This window comes from Pogona vitticeps, chromosome 1 (genome assembly GCF_051106095.1).
Source record: "Pogona vitticeps strain Pit_001003342236 chromosome 1, PviZW2.1, whole genome shotgun sequence".
Classification (NCBI taxonomy): Eukaryota; Metazoa; Chordata; class Lepidosauria; order Squamata; family Agamidae; genus Pogona; species Pogona vitticeps.
Window position 1 is genome coordinate 14,773,678 of NC_135783.1, and position 19,853 is coordinate 14,793,530.

General features: G+C 39.9%; 1 protein-coding gene across 50 annotated transcripts in view; it reads left to right on the forward strand.

The window, feature by feature from the left end:
• Positions 1 to 19,853, forward strand: part of NRXN1 (neurexin 1) — a 1,165,889-nt gene that overhangs the window by 611,928 nt on the left and 534,108 nt on the right. For 33 of the 50 annotated variants that reach the window (XM_078382536.1, XM_078382566.1, XM_078382658.1 and 30 more), the window contains 3 exons: positions 4,150 to 4,323; positions 14,643 to 14,669; positions 15,796 to 15,915. In XM_078382536.1, the coding sequence (XP_078238662.1) occupies positions 4,150 to 4,323; positions 14,643 to 14,669; positions 15,796 to 15,915 (321 nt within the window). The remainder of the gene's footprint in view (positions 1 to 4,149; positions 4,324 to 14,642; positions 14,670 to 15,795; positions 15,916 to 19,853) is intronic. The other 17 variants (XM_072987591.2, XM_072987606.2, XM_072987731.2 and 14 more) reach the window with 1 other exon arrangement.

Sequence of the window (19,853 nt, forward strand, 5' to 3'; positions counted from 1 at the left end):
TCTTTCCCGAGTCATGCACTCAGAATCAGAGAAAATCTTTGTTAGAAACAGTATCTATGATATTGGTTCATTCTGGAAAAATAATCCAACGGCTCAACTACATGTTGGAATACTCCTATTTTTGCATCACGTTTGGCACGATTGAACGTGATTTAAACATCTCCAACCACACAACATACAGCTGAATGCCCCCTTTTTTGGGGGGGGAATGGGAAGCAGGGGGAAGTTAAAACACCCATGTGGGGGTCTCTCTTTTTTCCAAATTAATTCTAGTTACATGTTTTTAACTCATTTTGGTATGTGTGATTACTTGTGCCAGGGTAAGTAGCAGTCTGGGGGGTTTGCTGAGTTTTGAGGTGTGAGGTACAATGGGTTTTGGACTGCAGGATAACCTGCAGTCTAAACTCTTGCTTTCCCGCTTACCTGTTTCTATCTTATTGCTGCACTAAAACGGTTTCCCACCTTTTTATTGTCAAGCTCGTCTTTTATCTAATCTGGCCTCTGGGTGCCCCAAGAAATGCTCCAACATGACCAAGAAGTGTTTGTAGGAATGCATTTCTTTCTGTAACATTGGGTCAGAGACATTTCCTTGCTGCTCTTCCTGCAGTGCCTTAATTGGGGCACGTGTGGATGATGACGTACAGGCTCATCTCCACTTCCAAGACCCACAGCAGGTTTTAGCCTTTCACAGGATTAAAGAAGAGAACATTTTCCCTGCCTGGCATCTTTTCCAAGCCATGGTCTCCCTTACACCCTTAGTGGGGAAACTCTGCATGTTCTTGGCCCCAAAAGACCTACAGTAGAAGTTTGCAGCTGAAAATACTGAGCCAACTTTAGCATCACCAGAGATGGCAATTCCCATCCTCCTCTAGAGACAGAAGAGGTAAGAGACATAATGCAATTGGATTGAGTTCTTGGTCCCTTATTTCCTGTGAGTAGAACTCAAAAGAGCCCTGAGGGAAACTAGTTGCTAATCAATAGGTATATGTCATATCATGTGAAATGGGCGGCATATAAATGCAATAAATAAAATAAAATAAAATAAAATAAAATAAATAAATAAATAAAATAAAATAAAATAAAATAAAATAAAATAAAATAAATAAATAAATAAATAAATAAATAAATAAATAAATAAATAAATAAATAAATAAATAAATAAATAAATAAATGATGGAACATTGGTGGCACTTTTTCATATGTTTTCAAGGCTTACACAATATAATGTTGGCACACTAAGCCAGGGGATAAATAAGATTGGGATGTTGCATGTTCTTTATCTAGAAGGGCCTATAGCTTCCTTGTTGAGCACATGCCTTGTCTATAGAAGGTCTCCGTTTTGGTTCCTGGTAGCTCTGCACTGGACTTTGGAATACTTCTGCCCCTGTCATTATAGATGACAATGAGCCAAAAGGACAGATGATTTCTTGTGCACGAAGCATATTCCTATGATCTTGTTGCTCCACTCACCATGAATTCTGATTTAACTAGGGTAATTTCTTAAGTTAATAATGGAATTGTTTGCAAAATTTCTCTTTTTCTTATTTGAATAAAGTATTCTCTTCTCAGAAAATACCAGTTCTTTCTCCCCCAGCAATGGGCTTGTTTCTCATACATACACATACTCTCTAACTTTAACATCCTTTTCGGAAAGGTCAAGGGAGAAATTATTTAACAAGTGTTTACAACACATATAAGGTGACCCACAACCGCCAGAAAACATTTTGTGACCCCCTTGGGAGTCATAAGCCCCAGGTTGGGAAACGCTGGTATAAATGATGCACTTTATGTGTGGATGTTCTTTTACTAGCACATTGGTAAAATACTACACAACAACTTAATAACAATGTATCTCACAATAAGTTTTTCCCATCCTTTTTTCAATGATTTATCACAGAATGCAAGTTTGCAGGTCTATTTGTCAAAACATGGTAAATATCGTGGTGTGACCATACACACAAACACATTAATGCAACTCTTTTGCAGTGTTTGTTCATGCATGCGCTAGTAACAGGAAGGGGAGAAATATGGCTGAACTGAAAGAATTGTAAATTATTGTAAGTAGTGCATGCATGGTTAAAAAAAAGTAATTCTTTCTCATAACAGTTCAATTAATAAATATGTCAGTTAATGTTCTAAAAAAATAACTTTTCCTTAACTTTAACCTGGAAGGGGTTGAATGGTGGCCACCGAGGGAATGCATATTTGATGTAGATGTTTTGAGTCTTTCACTATTAGTTGCTTTCTCTCTCCGTGTGTCACCGGGTTCATTGCCGGTAACTAAATTCATTAATAGAGGTTGGCTGCAGGCATCCAGTAATGATTAGGCACCCAACAATTCCATAATTAATTAAAAATAATAATAAGGAAATGATCATTCATTCCTAAAATCAAGTTCTGCTTTGAAAACGAGATTGGTAAATCTGAAACTCCTAATCTGAGGAGAAACTGAGATGAAACTTTTAGAGGCATGAACTTCCTAAACCGGACTTGGTACTCGTGCAACATTCATGGAAAGCTTCTGCACATATTCAGTGGGACTGAGCCGTCCTCTATTATAGTTTCAGCCTTCACCCTAAGTACAAAACAGTCCCAACAGGGAAATGGAAATAATTGCACTGCCATTCTCATTTCATTGCTTCACACTCTTTCCATTGTGTGTCTATCATGTTTTGTCCTCCCCCTCTGAAGGCTAAAATGTTGTATAGCTGTTAGAAATTAGAGAGAATTATATTTTAGGGACAACTATCTATTCAGGAACCAGCTCATTAAGAAAATTGATAGTTTTCATTATGCTGTTTCTGAGGAAGGATGCATTTTCTTTCATCTCATTCATTTGTCTAAACTGAGCCACATTTGGTTCCATGAATATAAGGCAACGACATTATGAACTGAGTGTTATTTTCTTTTCAGTGTTGGCTAGACGTTAATGTGGTCCATTGTTACTAGCATTTCCCCTCAAGAAAATTCAGAATGAATTGACATTGATGGGTTCTTCCATCCCATGCCACTGAAGACTTCCGTTGGTGCAAAATGGAGGGAGGTGCCTCTTCTTGCACTTTCTGAAAGGATCTATCAACTTCTGGAGTAGACTGGAGATGTGTGTGCAAAATCAGAAATAGGGAAGAGCTAAGCACTGCGTACTTTTGAAGTGACTCTGTCCTTTGTTTCATTCGTCCAGTGGCATCTGGTTGCCACTGGATCACAAGAGCTTATATCACCAGATGGATATAATTTAGATATTGTCTCATACTCATTTGCAGGGTGGATTTGATGTAAGCTTGAGATAAAAAATGCTGAGCCCATTTTCAAGCATTTTCAATATCCAAACCCATGCAAAGTTTTTTGTCAATGAGAGTTGAGATAGTAATGTGAAGAATCCACGAGTTTTCTGCATATATCTGAATGGGAATAATGAGAACAACCACAGAAATGACTATTTGTGATTACATGCCGAGGAATTTTTTTTAATTCCTGCAAATCAACAGGCTGGAGCATCCAGTCATTTTCTTTTTCTCTTGCCAAAATTATGTCTACTGTGTGCTCGTGTGGATTACTCAAGCAGTGATGTGTGCTGGGAATCAAACAGAAGTCAATTCAAAACACAAGTGGATAGAAACTAATTCATGCTTTACAGCAATTTGAGAAGATTCAGCAACAGGTTTTTGGAGCTAATGATTAGCAACGGTGGCTCATGTCTTTGTCTGCTATTTTTTGAATGAATGCATTTGCTTTGCCATTGACAAAAATTGGGGTGGTGACAACAGAGCTCCTCTCTCGCAATCTGGCTGGCATTTCACTTTTCCCAGGTCCCCATGGTTGTATCATTGTTCCAGGGCATTGTATGGAAAGAACAGTGACTGGCCTATGACTCTCCTGTATTCAAGTGCTGCCTTCTTTAGCTGATAACTTGAGCAATTCCTTCAGTTGCAATGGGGTGGTTGGTTTTTTTTTTTTCCCATTGGATTTTATTAATGCTTTTCTTTGTTGAGACGAACTGTGGTGCAATATGGCTCTGTTATACCTGATCAGCTACGAGATGCCCTCAGCAGATTTCCAGTAGGTGGAAATGTTTTCAATGTGTTTCAAAAGATGGATACGGACAGTTCAAGCTGTGTGATGACTAAGCATGCGTTTTGGCTTCAACAGGTGATTTGTACATTGGAGGAGTAGCAAAAGAGACCTACAAATCCTTGCCCAAGTTGGTCCATGCGAAAGAAGGGTTTCAAGGCTGCCTCGCCTCTGTGGATCTCAATGGGCGCCTCCCAGATTTGATCTCAGATGCTCTGTTTTGCAATGGACAGATAGAACGAGGATGCGAAGGTAAGGGGTGATTTTTCTCTAACCTTGTGACAGCCACTTCAAAGCGGGACCGGATAGTCCTATATCTCATCCGGGGAGGTGCTTCTCTCCCATAGTGTTCTTCTTATTTGTACTCTGATGATGGTAATTGCTGATCTTACCCACTGTCACTAGTTCACACCATAGTATAGTTGTCAACTGGACCTGCTTTACATTCTTAATGAAGACGTATGACTATCAGGGAGGGAGAACCTATACCTTGCCAGCACCAAGCAGAAAGGGAACCTGAGAACATTAATTTATCTTTCTGATTTTAATCAGCAGAGTCTGTTATTTGCCACCAACATGCTAATTTCCATGTCTCCATTTTGTTTGTGCCGTATATTAATTAATTGTTGTAGTAATTAGCTCCTGTGCAGCACTTTGTATCATCACGGTGCTTAGATGGTAGTTAGGGTATAAATTAGCTAATTTAATTTCGATGCACATTTTTTTTAGCACAGATTGTGTGCAGATGAGAAGTTAAGGCACTCGGTAGGGTCTCAGGTTAGCTTCAGGGCTTTTCATAGTCTCTTACCTGTGCTCTGTCTGTTTCTACTGTTGCTATATTTCAGGCCTGCTCAACTCCTATAGGGATTTAGGGAGGTGCCATTGACTGACCAGCATTATCAGGCAGAATTCGTTCCTAGTCCTACCTTATATACCTTACTGGTCTTCCATCCACGTACACACCAGGCTTGACACTGCTTAGCTTCCAAAATTAGCACGATAAGGTGCCACACTGTACACCAGGCGCATATGGCGGATCATCAGGAGCTAAGCAAATATTTTGCTGTGTGTAGCTGCTTGTGACTAAAAAAGCAAGGAGGTTGTCTGGCAAGTCACAATATACATTTGATCAGGCTGGTGTGTGACTTGAATGCAACCTATTTTTCATTCAGTGTAACAAATCTTGCCAGTTTCTACAGGGCAGCCTTGTTAATTACTCCCCCCCCCCCCAAAAAAAGTCTAGTGGCACCTTTAAACCGGTGGCCAGTATCCTCTTGGGTACACAGCAATTATACAAATGGTTTTCTACCTTTTCTAAGTTGTCTGCTAAGGACTCAGTTAGAACACCCTAAAAAAAAAAATAAGAGAAAACCCTCTTGTACCATAGCAATTTGGTGTGCAATAAATCAAACGGGACACAGGACAGAAAGTCTTCAGGTACTCTAAGGACTATACATTTTTAATCAACCTAAATCTGGTTTAAGCATCTGGCTGCAGACCCAGAGGTTGTGAGTTTGATTTCCCATGGTGCCTCCTGCAAGTAGAGCCAGCCTGTGTCATCTTGGGCAGGCTGCACAGCCGTAGGACACTCCCAGAAGAATGGAGTGGTAGACCACTTCTGTGTATTATCCACCTGGAAAACTCTGGAAAGGGTCTGACCATAAATCAGAATTGACTTAACAGCATATGATTATTATACTAAACATAATATGGATTATAGTGTTATGCATGAATAGAATGAAGTGTGTGTGTGTGTGTGTGTGTGTGTGTGTACACACACACACACACAGATTCATACACACATATATGTATATGTATACGTATGTGTGTGTATACACACACACACAATTCTATTCATACACACACACACACACATATATATGGGGTGGGGGGTATGTGTATCTTCATATTGCATTGAGATGCACTTTTTGAATTGAATCAGATGTTGCCATGGGGGAACAAGCTGAAATCCGTTAAAAATGATGCCAATTAGTGTGCATTAGTCTTTAAAGTACCGCAAGATTCTCTGTTAAAACTGGTTCAAAGTCCCAAGTATTGCACTTTGTTCAAATATACAAGTCTTCTAGATTTCAGGTAGGATGTATGAGAGACAGAAGAAAGATTCTTACTCAAAATAGAAAGGAAATGAGGAACTATAGAAACCAGTGCTTCTGAAACTGCAGGGCAGTCCCTCCTGAAGAAATACAGAATACCCAAAGCTTCAGGGACAGGTAGAGTCCTAAAGAAGGTAAGCATCCAGCCCAACTAGAGTGGTCCTATGTGATTCAGATAGGCGGGATATAAATTAAATAAATAAATAAATAAATAAATAAATAAATAAATAAACTCAATCAGACAAGACCCTGGAGATTGTGTCCATTTTCAACAGAGGATACTCATTCACTGACATTCAATTTATGAGGAAGATTCCATCCTCAAGATTACAGTGGTCTATCTCATTCTTCTCAAAATGTGCTAACTACAGGGTTTGAATAGATCCTCAATGTTCTTTTCATTGTGTTTCTCAGAATCCTACTGGCATTTTTGTTCCGTCCCAGTTCCATATGTTGTTGTTTAGTTGTTAAGTCATGTCCAACTCTTCGTGATGCCATGGACCAGAGCATGCCAGGCCCTCCTATCTTCCATTGCCTCCCAGAGTTTGGTCACATCCATCTCATCCTCTGTTGTCTCCTTCTCCTCTTGCCTTCACACTTTCCCAACATCAGGGTCTTTTCCAGGGAGTCTTCTCTTCTCATGAGATGGCCAAAGTATTGGAGCCTCAGCTTCATGATCTGTCCTTCCAGTGAGCACTCAGGGTTGATTTCCTTTAGAATAAATAGGTTTGTTCTCCTTGCAGTCCAGGGGACTCTAAGGAGTCTCCTCCAGCACCAAAAACATCAATTCTTCGGCAGTCAGCCTTCTTTATGGTCCAGCTCTTGCTTCGATACATCACGACAGGAAAAACTATAGCTTTGACAATGCAAACTTTTGTCAGCAAGGTGATGACTCTGCTTTTTAAGATGCTGTTGAGGTTTATCGCTTTCCTCTCAAGAAGCAGGTGTCTTTTAATTTTGTGGCTGCTGTCACCATCTGCAGTGATCATGGAGCCCAAAAAAGGTAAAATTTGTCACTGCCTCCATATCTTCCCCTTCTATTTGCCAGGAGGTGATGGGACCAGTGGCCATGATCTTAGTTTTTTTGATGTTGAGCTTCAGACCATTTTTGGCACTCTTCTCTTTCACCCTCATTAAGAGGTTCTTTAATTCCTCCTCACTTTCTGCCATCGGAGTGGTATCATATGCATATCTGAGATTGTTGATATTTTTTCCGGCAATCTTAATTCCAGTTTGGGATTCATCCAGTCTTGCCTTTCACATGATGTATTTTGCATATATGTTAAATAAGCAGGGAGACAATATACAGCCTTGTCGTACTCCTTTCCCAATTTTGAACCAATTAGTTGTATCACATCCAGTTCTAACTGATGGTTCCTGTCCCACATATAGATTTCTCAGGAGATAGATAAGGTGGTCAGGCACTCCCATTGCTTTAAGAACTTGCCATAGATTGCTGTAGTCCACACAGTCAAAGGCTTTTGTGTAGTCAATGAAGCAGAAGTAGATGTTTTTCTGGACCTCTCTTGCTTTCTCCATAATCTAGCACGTGTTAGCAATTTGGTCTTTAGTTCCTCTGCCCCAAGCTCCAGGTCTTGATTTTACTGACTGAATAGAGCTTCTCCATCTTTGGCTGCAGAGAATATATTCAATCCAATTACAGCATTGCCCATCTGGTGATGTACATGTGTAGAGTCGCCTCTTACGTTGTTGGAAAAGAGTGTTTGTGATGACCAGCTTGTTCTTTTGACAAAACTCTATTATCCTTTGCCCTGCTTCGTTCTGAACTCCAAGGCCAAATTTACCTGTTGTTCCCTTTATCTCTTGATTCCCTACTTTAGCATTCCAGTCACCTATAATAAGAAGAACATCTTTCTTTTGTGTCAGTTCTAGAAGATGTTCTAAGTCTTCATAGAATTGGTCAATTTCAGCCTTTTTAACATTGGTGGTCGGTGCATAAATTTGGATTACTGTGATGTTAAAAGTTCTGCTTTGGATTCATATTGAAATCATTCTATCATTTTTGAGATTGTATCCCAGTACAGCTCTTTTGTTGACTATGAGGGCTACTCCATTTCTTCTACGGGATTCTTCCCACAATAGTAGATATGATAATCGTCTGAATTGAATTTGCCCATTCCCATCCGTTTTAGTTCACTGACACCCAGGATGTCAATGTTTATTCTTGCCATCTCCTGTTTGACCACACCCAGCTTACCAAGGTTCATAGATCTTACATTCCAGGTTCCTATGCAGTATTTTTCTTTGCAGCACCAGACTTTCCTTTCACTTCCAGGTGCATCCACAGCTGAGCGTCTTTTCAGCTGTGGCCCAACCACTTCATTTGCTCTGGAGCTACTTGTCCTTGTCCTCCGCTCTTCCTTGGTAGCATGTTGGATGCCTTCCGACCTGAGGGGCTCATCTTCCAGTGTTATATCTTTTAGCCTTTTGTTTCTGTCCATGGAGTTTTCTTGGCAAGGATACTGGAGTGGCTTGCCAGTTCCTGCTCCAGGTGGATCATGTTTAGTCAGAACTCTCCACTATGACCTCTCTGTCTTAGGTGTCCCTGCACAGCATAGCCTATAGCTTCTCTGAATTACTCAAGCCTCTTCACCACAACAAGGCAGCAATCCATGAAGGGTCATTCCATACTGGCTTGTAAAATACTTCCCACACAGAAATGTATGCATGTTTTGGTGCACATTTTTCTGAAATGTATGTGCTTTTGTATTTTTTTCCCTCTTGAGTAAAGCACATTTGTGCACATTCTTCCAAAAAACAAACAAACCCACATGGCCTTGTGTACATCCCGTTTCCCTTTCACCAGATGCCTCAAAAATTTATGATTTCTGAGCCAAGATATCATTTGTTCTGCTCAGTGTTGGGAGCAGTGAAACTGATATTTCTGTAACATAATGCAAACTTTGTGAATTTCTCTTCCATTCCTAGTGGCTTGGTGGTAAACCTGCATCAGAAAGCTTCATCTCTTAGCAGCCTTCCAAACAACAGGTGGTAATAAGCTCCTGGTGTGTGTTATGAAGGCTTTTTTTCTCCCTGAAGGAAAATCACATAATAATTACTTGGGTTCCAGCAGCTGAATCTCAAGAAAACTAAACCTGATTCATTCAGTCTTTTCCCTTGCACATTTTCAGTCATACATTCTAATTTGTTCCCATCTTGCCCTTTATGTATGAGTTTTTATGTCCTTGTAACTGGAACGCTAATTTTAATTTGATGGTTAACATTGAATCACAAAGGTGTAAATAAATGCATGGATATATAGCATTCAAACACCTAACAGTGTTAGGTGCATGTTCACTGCATGTTACAGAATTACCTAAGCATCAGATTTTAATGCAGGTGGGAAAATGCACAGAAAGTGGTGTACAGCATGAATGATTAAGATCTTTGCATTTGTATCCCCAGTTAATGATGTAGTAGATATATCTTAAACAGGTAATATAGATATAGATATAGGTATAGATATAGCTATAGATAATCTTTACCTCAATGGTTTCACATGCTGCATCTCCTCACCCCTGCAGTATGCGACAGTGCAGAACGCAAAGCCAGTGAAAGATAATGGAGAGGTGATGGAGTAACAGGCACAAGGACTTTTTATTTTTAAGATTTCCATTGCCCAAGTATGCACACAGGGGGTGCAGTAACAATGTAAGGTCTCAGTTAGTATGCACCCCTCATCAGAGCAACTTTTCTCTTCCATGGGATTTCTCCAGGGTCCTGAAGGCCATGTTTCTTAGCTTCTGTGCTTCAGATTCCAATATTTGACCTTTGGGGTTCTCGTTCACCCTCTTACCTGCTTCTACTACCCTTTCTGGACCACTTTTTCTTTTTCTACTCCTTTGGGAGTTTATCCTTAGGAGGCTTGGACATTCTATCGATGCACTTGCACAACTGAGTCGACATTTACTTCACTGTATGTCAACCTACTTTGCTTACTTTATTTCCAGCTCCTTGTTTTGGTTGTGCTAACTTATCTTCCATTAAGGCTTAAAACCTTCCCTCGCCATCCACAGAAATCTGCCTGACATTAGGGCTGGTTGAACACTTAAAAGCTGAATTTTTTTTTCCTCTTCTTTTCTTTCATAATGAGTCTGGCCAAAGCCCCCCTCCTCAATACAGCTTCAGATAGCTACCCATTTTAAAATGTTTTCCCCTGCTGTTTAAGCCATGGTGACATGTGCCTTAAGCATACACAGTATGAGGAATTCTCTGATGATGGCCCTGTGCCATCAAAACAGCTTTCTGAACTGCTCTTTACTCTATGAGATGCTACCTTTTCTTCGGCTAGCAAAAAGGTGCTGTGCCTTGTTGATCTTTGCCTGGAAAAAAAAATTTGCTGAACACTCTGGGACAGGATTCAAAGAGATGTAGATTCCAGTGCCTTCTTTAGGTGCCTCGAGGCTTGTCTGTTCATAGGTTGGCTGAGCACATCAGACAGTGCCTTTCTATAGCAGCACTTCAATTGTGGAGATGTCTGGCTGGCTCATTCCCTCTTGAGCTTCCTGGATGCAGCCAAAATTATATTAAGCCAAGAAGCCTTGGGTCTTAAAAACTGATTTTAAAACTGGCTTTGAAGAAAAAGGAAGGAAGGAAGGAAGGAAGGAAGGAAGGAAGGAAGGAAGGAAGGAAGGAAGGAAGGAAGGAAGGAAGGAAGGAAGGAAGGAAGGAAGGAAGGAAGGAAGGAAGGAAGGAAGGAAGGACGGAGGGAGGGAGGGAGGGAGGGAGATAGATAGATAGATAGATAGATAGATAGATAGATAGACAGACAGACAGACAGACAGACAGACAGACAGACAGACAGACAGACAGACAGACAGACAGACAGACAGACAGACAGATAGATAGATAGATAGATAGATAGATAGATAGATAGATAGATAGATAGATAGATAGATAGATAGACAGACAGATAGACAGATAGATAGATAGATAGATAGATAGATAGATAGATAGATAGATAGATAGATAGATAGATAGATAGATAGATAGATAGATAGATAGATAGATTATTTTTAATCTACTTTCAAATATTATTTGATTTATGGTTCACCATGTAGGATGACATCCTGGTTGATAAAATGATAAATAAATAATTTCATTGTATCAAAGGCAAGCGCCTCAAAGGAGTGGCCCTCGACTTTGTGTTCTGCTACATGAGTCAGATGCTCATGAAGGCATCTGCTGCTGAGGCTGAAATCCTCCACATGAATGGGAATCCTAAGTAGCAAGCCCTGCTAGACTGGAGTTCAGGGAATCACTGCCTCTCTATTGCATTTAAGTGGTCCTACGACATGTACAGAAGCATTCAGTGTCTGGAAACCTGTTGCTCAGCGTAGTAATTCGCACTAGAGTAAGCCCACTGGATCAATAGAATTTACACAGGGGTTGACACACCAAATCCTGACTGATTCTATTGGGCCCAGTCGAGTGTGGCTCACTATGCTAAGGAACAAGATTTCAGCCAACACGGATTTTCAGTAGCTGTTCATCCATTGCTTCAATCCTGATCTCTACAAACAGCAACCACAGGTGTATTTAGTCTAGACAAGATCAGTTCTTTTGCACCTGCTTTAAAAGCCCTCTTTGTAATGGCCTTCTCTTCTGTTCACAATCAAATCACCTTTGAAAAAAAAATGGCATTCAATTCATTGTGAAATCTGATAGCCAAAGGGAAGCCTTAGTGTGAGTAAATTTTCAACAGTGATTGAGATCCTAGCCGTAATTACTTCAAAATCATAGAATCGTATGACTCTGACAGATATTCTTTGATTTGTATTCCTGCAGTGAGCAGGGGGTTGGACATGATGGCCATATAGACCTCTTCCAACTTCACTATTCTATGATTCTACGATTCTAATAATTGAGTTGGAAGGGACCTATAAAGTCAACGAGTCCAACCCCATGCTCAATGCAGGGATCCAAATCAAAGCAGATCTGACAGATGGTTGTCTCCTTGAACGCTTCCAGAGTTGGAACGCTCACCATCTCCTGAGATAATTGATTCCATTGTCATACTGCTCTAACAGTTAAGAAGTTTTCCTGATATTCAGCCTAAATCTGACTTCATGTAGCTTGAGACCATTATTACATGTCCTGCACTCTGGGATAATCAAGAACAGATTCTGTTCTGTTACATCCCTATGTGACATACCTAGATAGACAGACAGAGACAGATGCTCCATAATTCAATATGTTTACAAGCTGAGTTTCTTTTAGACCAAAGACTTTGCATTGGGACACAAGTATGGTATCCTGTCAGCAGAGGGAGTTGGTGGCCTGGTATATTTTCTCCTTCAGTGTTACCATTGCAGATACAGATAGTCAGACAATAATACAGTAGGCATGATTCTGCCAGCTTCAGGTGGTTCCGGGAGAGGAACAGGAACAATATTGTTGGATTCCACAATCTGGGTGAAAGTTGCTTTTTGCATCTCTACTGACTTCCTGCCAGAAGAAAGCCATCTCACCTCAATAAGTTTCACATTTGGGGAACTTAGTGATCCTTTTGGAGGGGGAAGGAACATATGAAAACACATTTTAAAATGCAAATGGTTTTTAAAAACTATATATTTAAAGGGAGAATGCATCACTCAGGTAAAATGGATAAATAAATGTACATGTTGAAGAACATGGCATTAATTTAAAAAAATGTGGGTCTTTCTATGCAGGAAGGTTTAAAAAAAACCCAAAACAAACCCAAAGTCCTGCAAAACTCTATGAAACAAACAAACAAAACAAAAGGGGGGGAACGCCAGGTGGAGTTTGTTTGTTTGTTTGTTTGTTAATTAATTACATTTATACACCGCCCATTTAGACAATGTCTACTCTGGGAATTTAGAGAAACACAACAAAATAAAGACAAAGAGATTTTCATCTCCTTATTCTCAGAGCCACTTAGCTCTGTAAAATAACTGAAAGCAAAGCAAAGCAACAACAACAAAAGTGTGTAGTTTATGTACCACCCTGTAGTACTTTTAAAGCACTCTGTGAATGGTTTACAAATTGTTAATAATGAAGGCTACATATCCTCTCTCCCCCCCCCCCAATGACCTGGGTACTCAAGTCAACCTTGAGCTGTCTACCTGAACCCTTTGGGATCAAACTGAGGACATAAGCAGAGTCTTGCCTGCAGTACTGCAATCTAACCACTGCACCATGAGGATCTTATACAGAGCTTGCTCTGGGGTTTGCCATTCTAGTGGGTTCCTTAGCACACTGATCAGATTCCTTTCAAATGGCCAACTATGACCAAAATCATGTTGAAATTGCACAGTGCAAATCAGTACCCCCCATAAATGACATGTGTTATTGCCTGCCCACTATGTACCTGAGCATGTCTGGACCTCGATTTCAGCTCCTCACTTAACTGGGTGCCTGGGTATATGGCATATAGGCAACAAGGCAGCTGCTAAATATAGTTCAGGTGTGCAATTGGCAGAGTTTATATAGTCTGCGTAAATTGTGCAAAAATTGTTCCTGCAAATGTGGAAACTCTTGGAGACTGATAAACACACACACACACACACAGAGAGAGAGAGAGAGAGAGAGAGAAAGAAAGAAAGAAAGAAAGAAAGAAAGAAAGAAAGAAAGAAAGAAAGAAAGAAAGAAAGAAAGAAAGAAAGAAAGAAAGAAAGAAAGAAAGAAAAGTGTAAGTACAAAAATGGTTTTTACAACCCCTTATTAAGTATGTGATATTTCACAATAGGGATCCATCCCATGAAATTAGCTAAATTTGAGCACTTAATTAAATATTCGGGTGGCCTGTTCTCTACCTTTGCCAGTACAATTTCATTAAAAAAATAGACAGAGAGCTAGCATACAAGACTCCAGAGTAGCATTATGTGTCATTGAACAGTTCCATTTCCCACATGGAACAAAACAAGAAATGTGAGCTTTCTTTTGATCTTATCCCAGCATTTCCTGGAATCAGGAGAGGGCAAAACTGTCTGGGTCAAAAAGTCAATACGTGGTCCTTGACATGAAGGTGAGAGCTGATTCCACCAACGCCAGGTGAAGACCTGCTGCAGAAGAAGGGAGAGAAAGGATAATATGCTAACAATGGCACGGGCAGTGCCTGAACATGACAAATGAGTAGTCAGGATTAAACCATGCATTCCATTTGCTAATGTGTTTGCATCTATCCGATGGAAAGAAATGCATTTAATTTTTCCTTCATTACATGTCATCAGCTCAATTAGCCATTATAGCTGTCGTAAATGCTGGCAAATTACTGCATTCTCATTTCGGCTTGCCTGGAGATTTATGTCTATTAGCTTTAATTTATTTGCATTACGTGGGATTTCTTTTCCTCTCTAAGAGCAGCATGCACCTTTTTTTTCTCTCTGAACAGACTTTCTGTGTTTGCTGCCATTTCTATATTTGAGTACTAATATTAAATATATTTTGCTTTTTTTTTTAATTTTGCTGACAAAGTTGCATTGATGAAAGCTGATTTGCAAGGTAGATGGCCCATGTGTATATTAAACAAGACTGAAACCCCATAAGACACATTTGGAACCATCAGCCACTTCTGTATCAAGGTGTTCGGAATTCCCAGACACCTCCTTACTGATGTTTGTGGCATCGCATCAGATATTTCTGCTCTTCCTCTTTAAAAATACAATGCAGGGAGCCTTACTTCTGCAGGGTGTTCGGCTTAAAGGCTTTCAGTCTTGTGTTTATTTGTATAGTGATTGCTTTAGTGCTTTGATCATACCTTCCCTTATACCCCTTTCTTTTATTTTAATTTTCTCTCTTCGCTGGTTTAGTTTATGATCTCTAGAAATAGAATAGCTTTGTTTCTCACGTGTGGTGTCACTTTTGAGCATGCTGGTGTGTTAGGTGGCTGATTCTCTCCCCCTCCCCTATCTATTTTTGGATTATTTATTTATTTTACCTGCATGGAATCATTTGATGCATGAAAAAAGATACTTGCCAACATTCCTGCTTATAAACCAATGCACAATTTATATATATATATATATATATATTTGTATATTAAAAAGAATATGCCAAACCAGATGCCTCCTGACCTTCTACAGATCTTGCTCTTCATCAAACCATTGCTTGGATGGCAGTACATTTATTTTCTAGCTGTTTTTCCCCCCTCTCCATTTCATGGTTTTATTCTTTAAAGAGGTATATTCTGTTTTCCACAGTCTCTGGCAGACCTCTCCTGTTGGAAAGAGATGACCTTAGATGCTGACATGAAATTAAAACCATCTATAACCACCACCACCACCACCTCGTTTTGCTTGAGTTGCCGCTCGGTTTTGTTATGGTTCTGAATGAACTCATTTCTTTTACGTCCACGTATGCTGCTTCATAACACCTTAAAGCTGGGACCGTGGGCAGCTTGTAGATCAGGATGGGGTGCAGGCCTCTCCTGCCCTGGCCGTGAGTCACCTCCAGTTACAACCCATCCTGCTGTTGGTCTCCTCCTTTGGTTTGCTCTTCAGATTTGAGATGTTGGCAACTACCCTATGTGATCCAATGGCAAATGTCATCGCTATGGAAGACCAAAAAAAAAAATCCAAGTTCTTTTTTCTCTCTCTTTCTCCCTCTCTTCTCTGTGTTTTCTTCGTAGGGCCCAGCACAACATGCCAGGAGGACTCATGTGTGAACCAAGGAGTTTGCTTGCAGCAATGGGATGGATTCAGTTGCGACTGCAGCATGACCTCTTTCAGTGGAACGCTGTGCAATGACCGTGAGTACATGAAAGACTCTTTCTGTCTCTTTTCGAAAAGTCTTAAGGGCTCCAAAGCAGCGCACATCGGGAGCAAATGTCTGAAAGGGTGCATGCATTTAACATCATATAATTATTTGAACTGGCACACTTTGCAATTTTTTATAAAAAAATACAGTTTTGCTATGCGTTTGATGTATTGAATTTAGAATTGTGGTTTGTGGGGGAGGACTATGGGAATACAGATACTGGAATATGATCTTTGCCTGGAACACTTGCTATATGGATATTTCTCTCTTGTTCTCAGTTCCTTGGTAGTGTGTATTTTTTTTTCCTGGTAAATGGTTTTCTCCCCTGTTCTCATTTTCTTCAGCTATATTATAATTTTGTAACATTATATTACGAAGGTTGTAATTACAGTGAAACAATTGACAACCCTCATTACCTTCCTGCGTCAAGCGGCTTTAGGCAATACAGAATGCTCTGTCAAAGACTAAGAACTTGAAGGGCTCCCCTCTCCCTTTCCTTTAAATGTCATCTGAATAAATTCTTGTATCACTTACCAACAATGTAATCCTTAGGGATAAAAAAAATTAATTTTAGAATGTTAGAAACATCTGGGGTTAATCGTTGCAAGGACTAGACTAACATTGTGGTACATCTCTGAAGAGCATATATCTTGGGGACTACAAATTAAAGAATGTCCTAACCAGGGATTCTGGGAGTTGTAGTCCCAAATTGTAACTTTCAGAGATTCTTTCGTATCCATTTTGTATCAATCATAGGGAGACATATCACATGGTAAGCCCAGTTGAAATTTTTTTCCCCTTGGAATTGTGGAATCTTGACTTGGAGTGATCAATTTTTTGGTGGTTGCTTGTGCACGGATGTGAAAACTGGACATGAGGAAAACTAATGGTTCTTCTGAAGAAAGCTGCATTTTTTAGCATTGCAGACATAAAGAAGATGAACAGTTCCCTGTGTGTATAATTCATTCCACACATACCTTCCTCTGTATATAGCTGAATGGGAAAAACTGAGAATGTGAGTGTATCTGACTAATCTTCTGAAAGCTGGTCTATAGCCCCTCTCTATATTTGTACTCACAAAGTGACCCATTGAAGAGGGAGATCAAAAAATCACACCAACACTAGAAATCAGTTTAAACAGAGGTGGGCAGGCTCCAGATGCCCCAGAGTCACAAATGCCCATCCCTAGATCTTGGAGGGCTACACCCACTCTCCACTCCAAATGTTTTTACAAAAATGTGGGTTGGTGGATCCTAAAAAGCCCCTTTCTGTCCTCTAGTGTCCACAATACCCCATATTGTTGTTTTTGTTGTTAAGTTGTGTCCAACTCTTCGTGACCCCATGGACCAGAGCACGCCAGGCTCTCCTGTCTTCCACTGCCTCCTGGAGTTTGGTCCAATTCATGTTGGTAGCTTCAGTGACACTGTCCAACCATCTCATCCTCTGTTGTCCCCTTCTCCTCTTGCCCAACATCAGGGTCTTTTCCAGGGAGTCTTCTCTTCTCATGAGATGGACAAAGAAGGAAAAAGGATAGTGTTGTACTATGTTATTTGATACTTCTTGGCACAATGCAGAGGTCTAGTACTGAGACTATGACTAGAAATGACTAGACCGGAGACCGAAAATAAAGCAGAAAAGGAGACACGGCCACTGAAATCCTGTTGTATACTTTCTGTTGTATACTTTCTGCAGCATCAGCCAGCACTTGTTTTTTTTTTAATTAACATTTCACCATTGTATCACAAAGCCCCTACAGGTTCCAAGTAATTCCTTTCATCACTGGGAATCTGTGAGAGCCAAGGGATAAGGAAGTGGAATGTTTAATTTTCCAAAAAATTGCCTAGCTGATTATATCATCAGCCTTTTGCCACAGGTTCCAATTAAAAGTACAGACATTATGCCACAGAATTTACACACACAGGATTTCAGCTTCTCTTTGTTAACTTAGGTAATCATTTCAGGGATGGTGAAAAAGGAAAAACGATTACTTACGACAGTTTCTGAAGTTCCTAGAACTGGTTCTAGAGTTGGTTTCTTTATGTCTATCAAATAAAAGTTGTTATTGTATTACTTCGTACCAGATTGTTGGCGTCTTTCTGGCAGTAGATTTTCAAAGCATTAGAACTCCCAGAATCCATACTGGTCATGCTGGGTGGGAGATTCTTGAAATTATACTTCAAAAAATTTTACTTTTTCAAAATGTGTCCCAAAGTGATGGGTTGTTTTTTTCTTGATCTGAACGGTTTCTGACTTACATGCAAGATTAGGTGAAACCCATTCAAGGATATATTGGATTGAATAGATAGACCTGAGCAGTATATTTCTGGAGAACATCTTTCTGCAATTTATTTCATGTTGTATGAACTTTACAGAATTCAAATGGCTTTCCTATGCCTGTGTATTTCTTGGGTTTGCACAGCATCATGGGCTGTGTAGTTAGTTGTAAAGAGGTGAAATATTATGAGCTGAAACATTGACAAGATTGTTTTGTGGATAAAGGAATAGACTATCCTTGGTAATTCTAAACAATGAGGACTGAAAAGTTCAGGTATTGTAAGAATGCATATCATAAAAAGAAATAAAACTGGCTTATAAAAACAAAATCAGGTTTGTTGGAAACACAGTCTTATCTCAACATAAAATAACTGCGGGATTATGGGAGTTACATTGCAAAAGGAAGGAATGATTAATTAATTGACAACCAGAATGTGATTTGTTTATTGGTTTGATTGATTAATTCACCCTTCCTCATGAGAGGCCACAATAGCTTACAATGCTCAGAATCACCAGTTAGAAATATCAAAAATGGTAAATCCAAAACAATGGATTATACACATTCAAAATTAGAAATATTGAATATCGCAGACTAAAATGTCTGCTGAACAATGCTGCAAAAGGAATATAAATCAACATCACTCAAAGACCTATTGAACACGAGCATATTCCCCCAAAGCTTGTACAAATAACTGGTGCTTGGAAGTCCAGCTCTGACTGAAAGGAGATCTGTAAGCAGAGTGCAGCCACTGGAGAAAGCCCTTTCATGTACTTTAGCCTTATGAGCTGCAGTTTTTCAGGTGCCAATTAAAAGTTCAGGCCTAAATCCGGTCAGCTGTCCCGGCTGGAGTAGATCCCTTTAAACAGTTGCCGAATGGTGTGACAGCACATGCCCCAAACCTTGTTGCTTATGAAGTTGACTGTACTAAAGTAGGCTGGCCACATCACCACGGACACTGTCTACGGAAAAACGCTGGCTGTATGGCTTGGAGACGGGGATGAGCACTGCCCCCTAGAGTCGGACACGACTAGACTAAATGTCAAGGGAGAACCCTAACCTTAACCTAAGTCAGTCAACTCCTCTTTAAATTCCATTGATTCCAATCACTCTATTCTACTCATTTAGAAGTAACTAGCAACTGGAGTAGGCCCATTTGAATCAATAAAACAAGTGGAGGAGTTGACTTACTAAATCCCCATTCATTCAAGGGACCTACTCTAGTGGGATTTACTATGCCAATCTGCAGGCTATTGATTCAGTGGATCAACTCTAGTTGGCATTACCAACTGGATTCAGACATACAGTACTCTTAAAATTGGGATTTGGGCATCACAAGTTGCTATGACTAAGGCAATTATGTATTAGTTTTTGTAAATAAGAAGAATAAGAAGAGTAAAGAAGAAGGGTGTTGTTTATGGCTATTTCCAAACCCCGATCAAGCCTGTGATGTGAATGTTCTCCTGCAATTAAACCAGCTGCCAACGATGACTGCAGAGAAAGAAAAGAATGCTAGAACTGTTCAACCTCAAGTGACCTGGAGGCTCTCTTTTATTTCCTCTGATGATAATAAGACACTTGAAGTTGCAGGGCTCCTGCAATCCTTTGGAGGTGAGATAGGATGCAAGGTGTTATGTTGTTCAGCTGATAGGACAGAA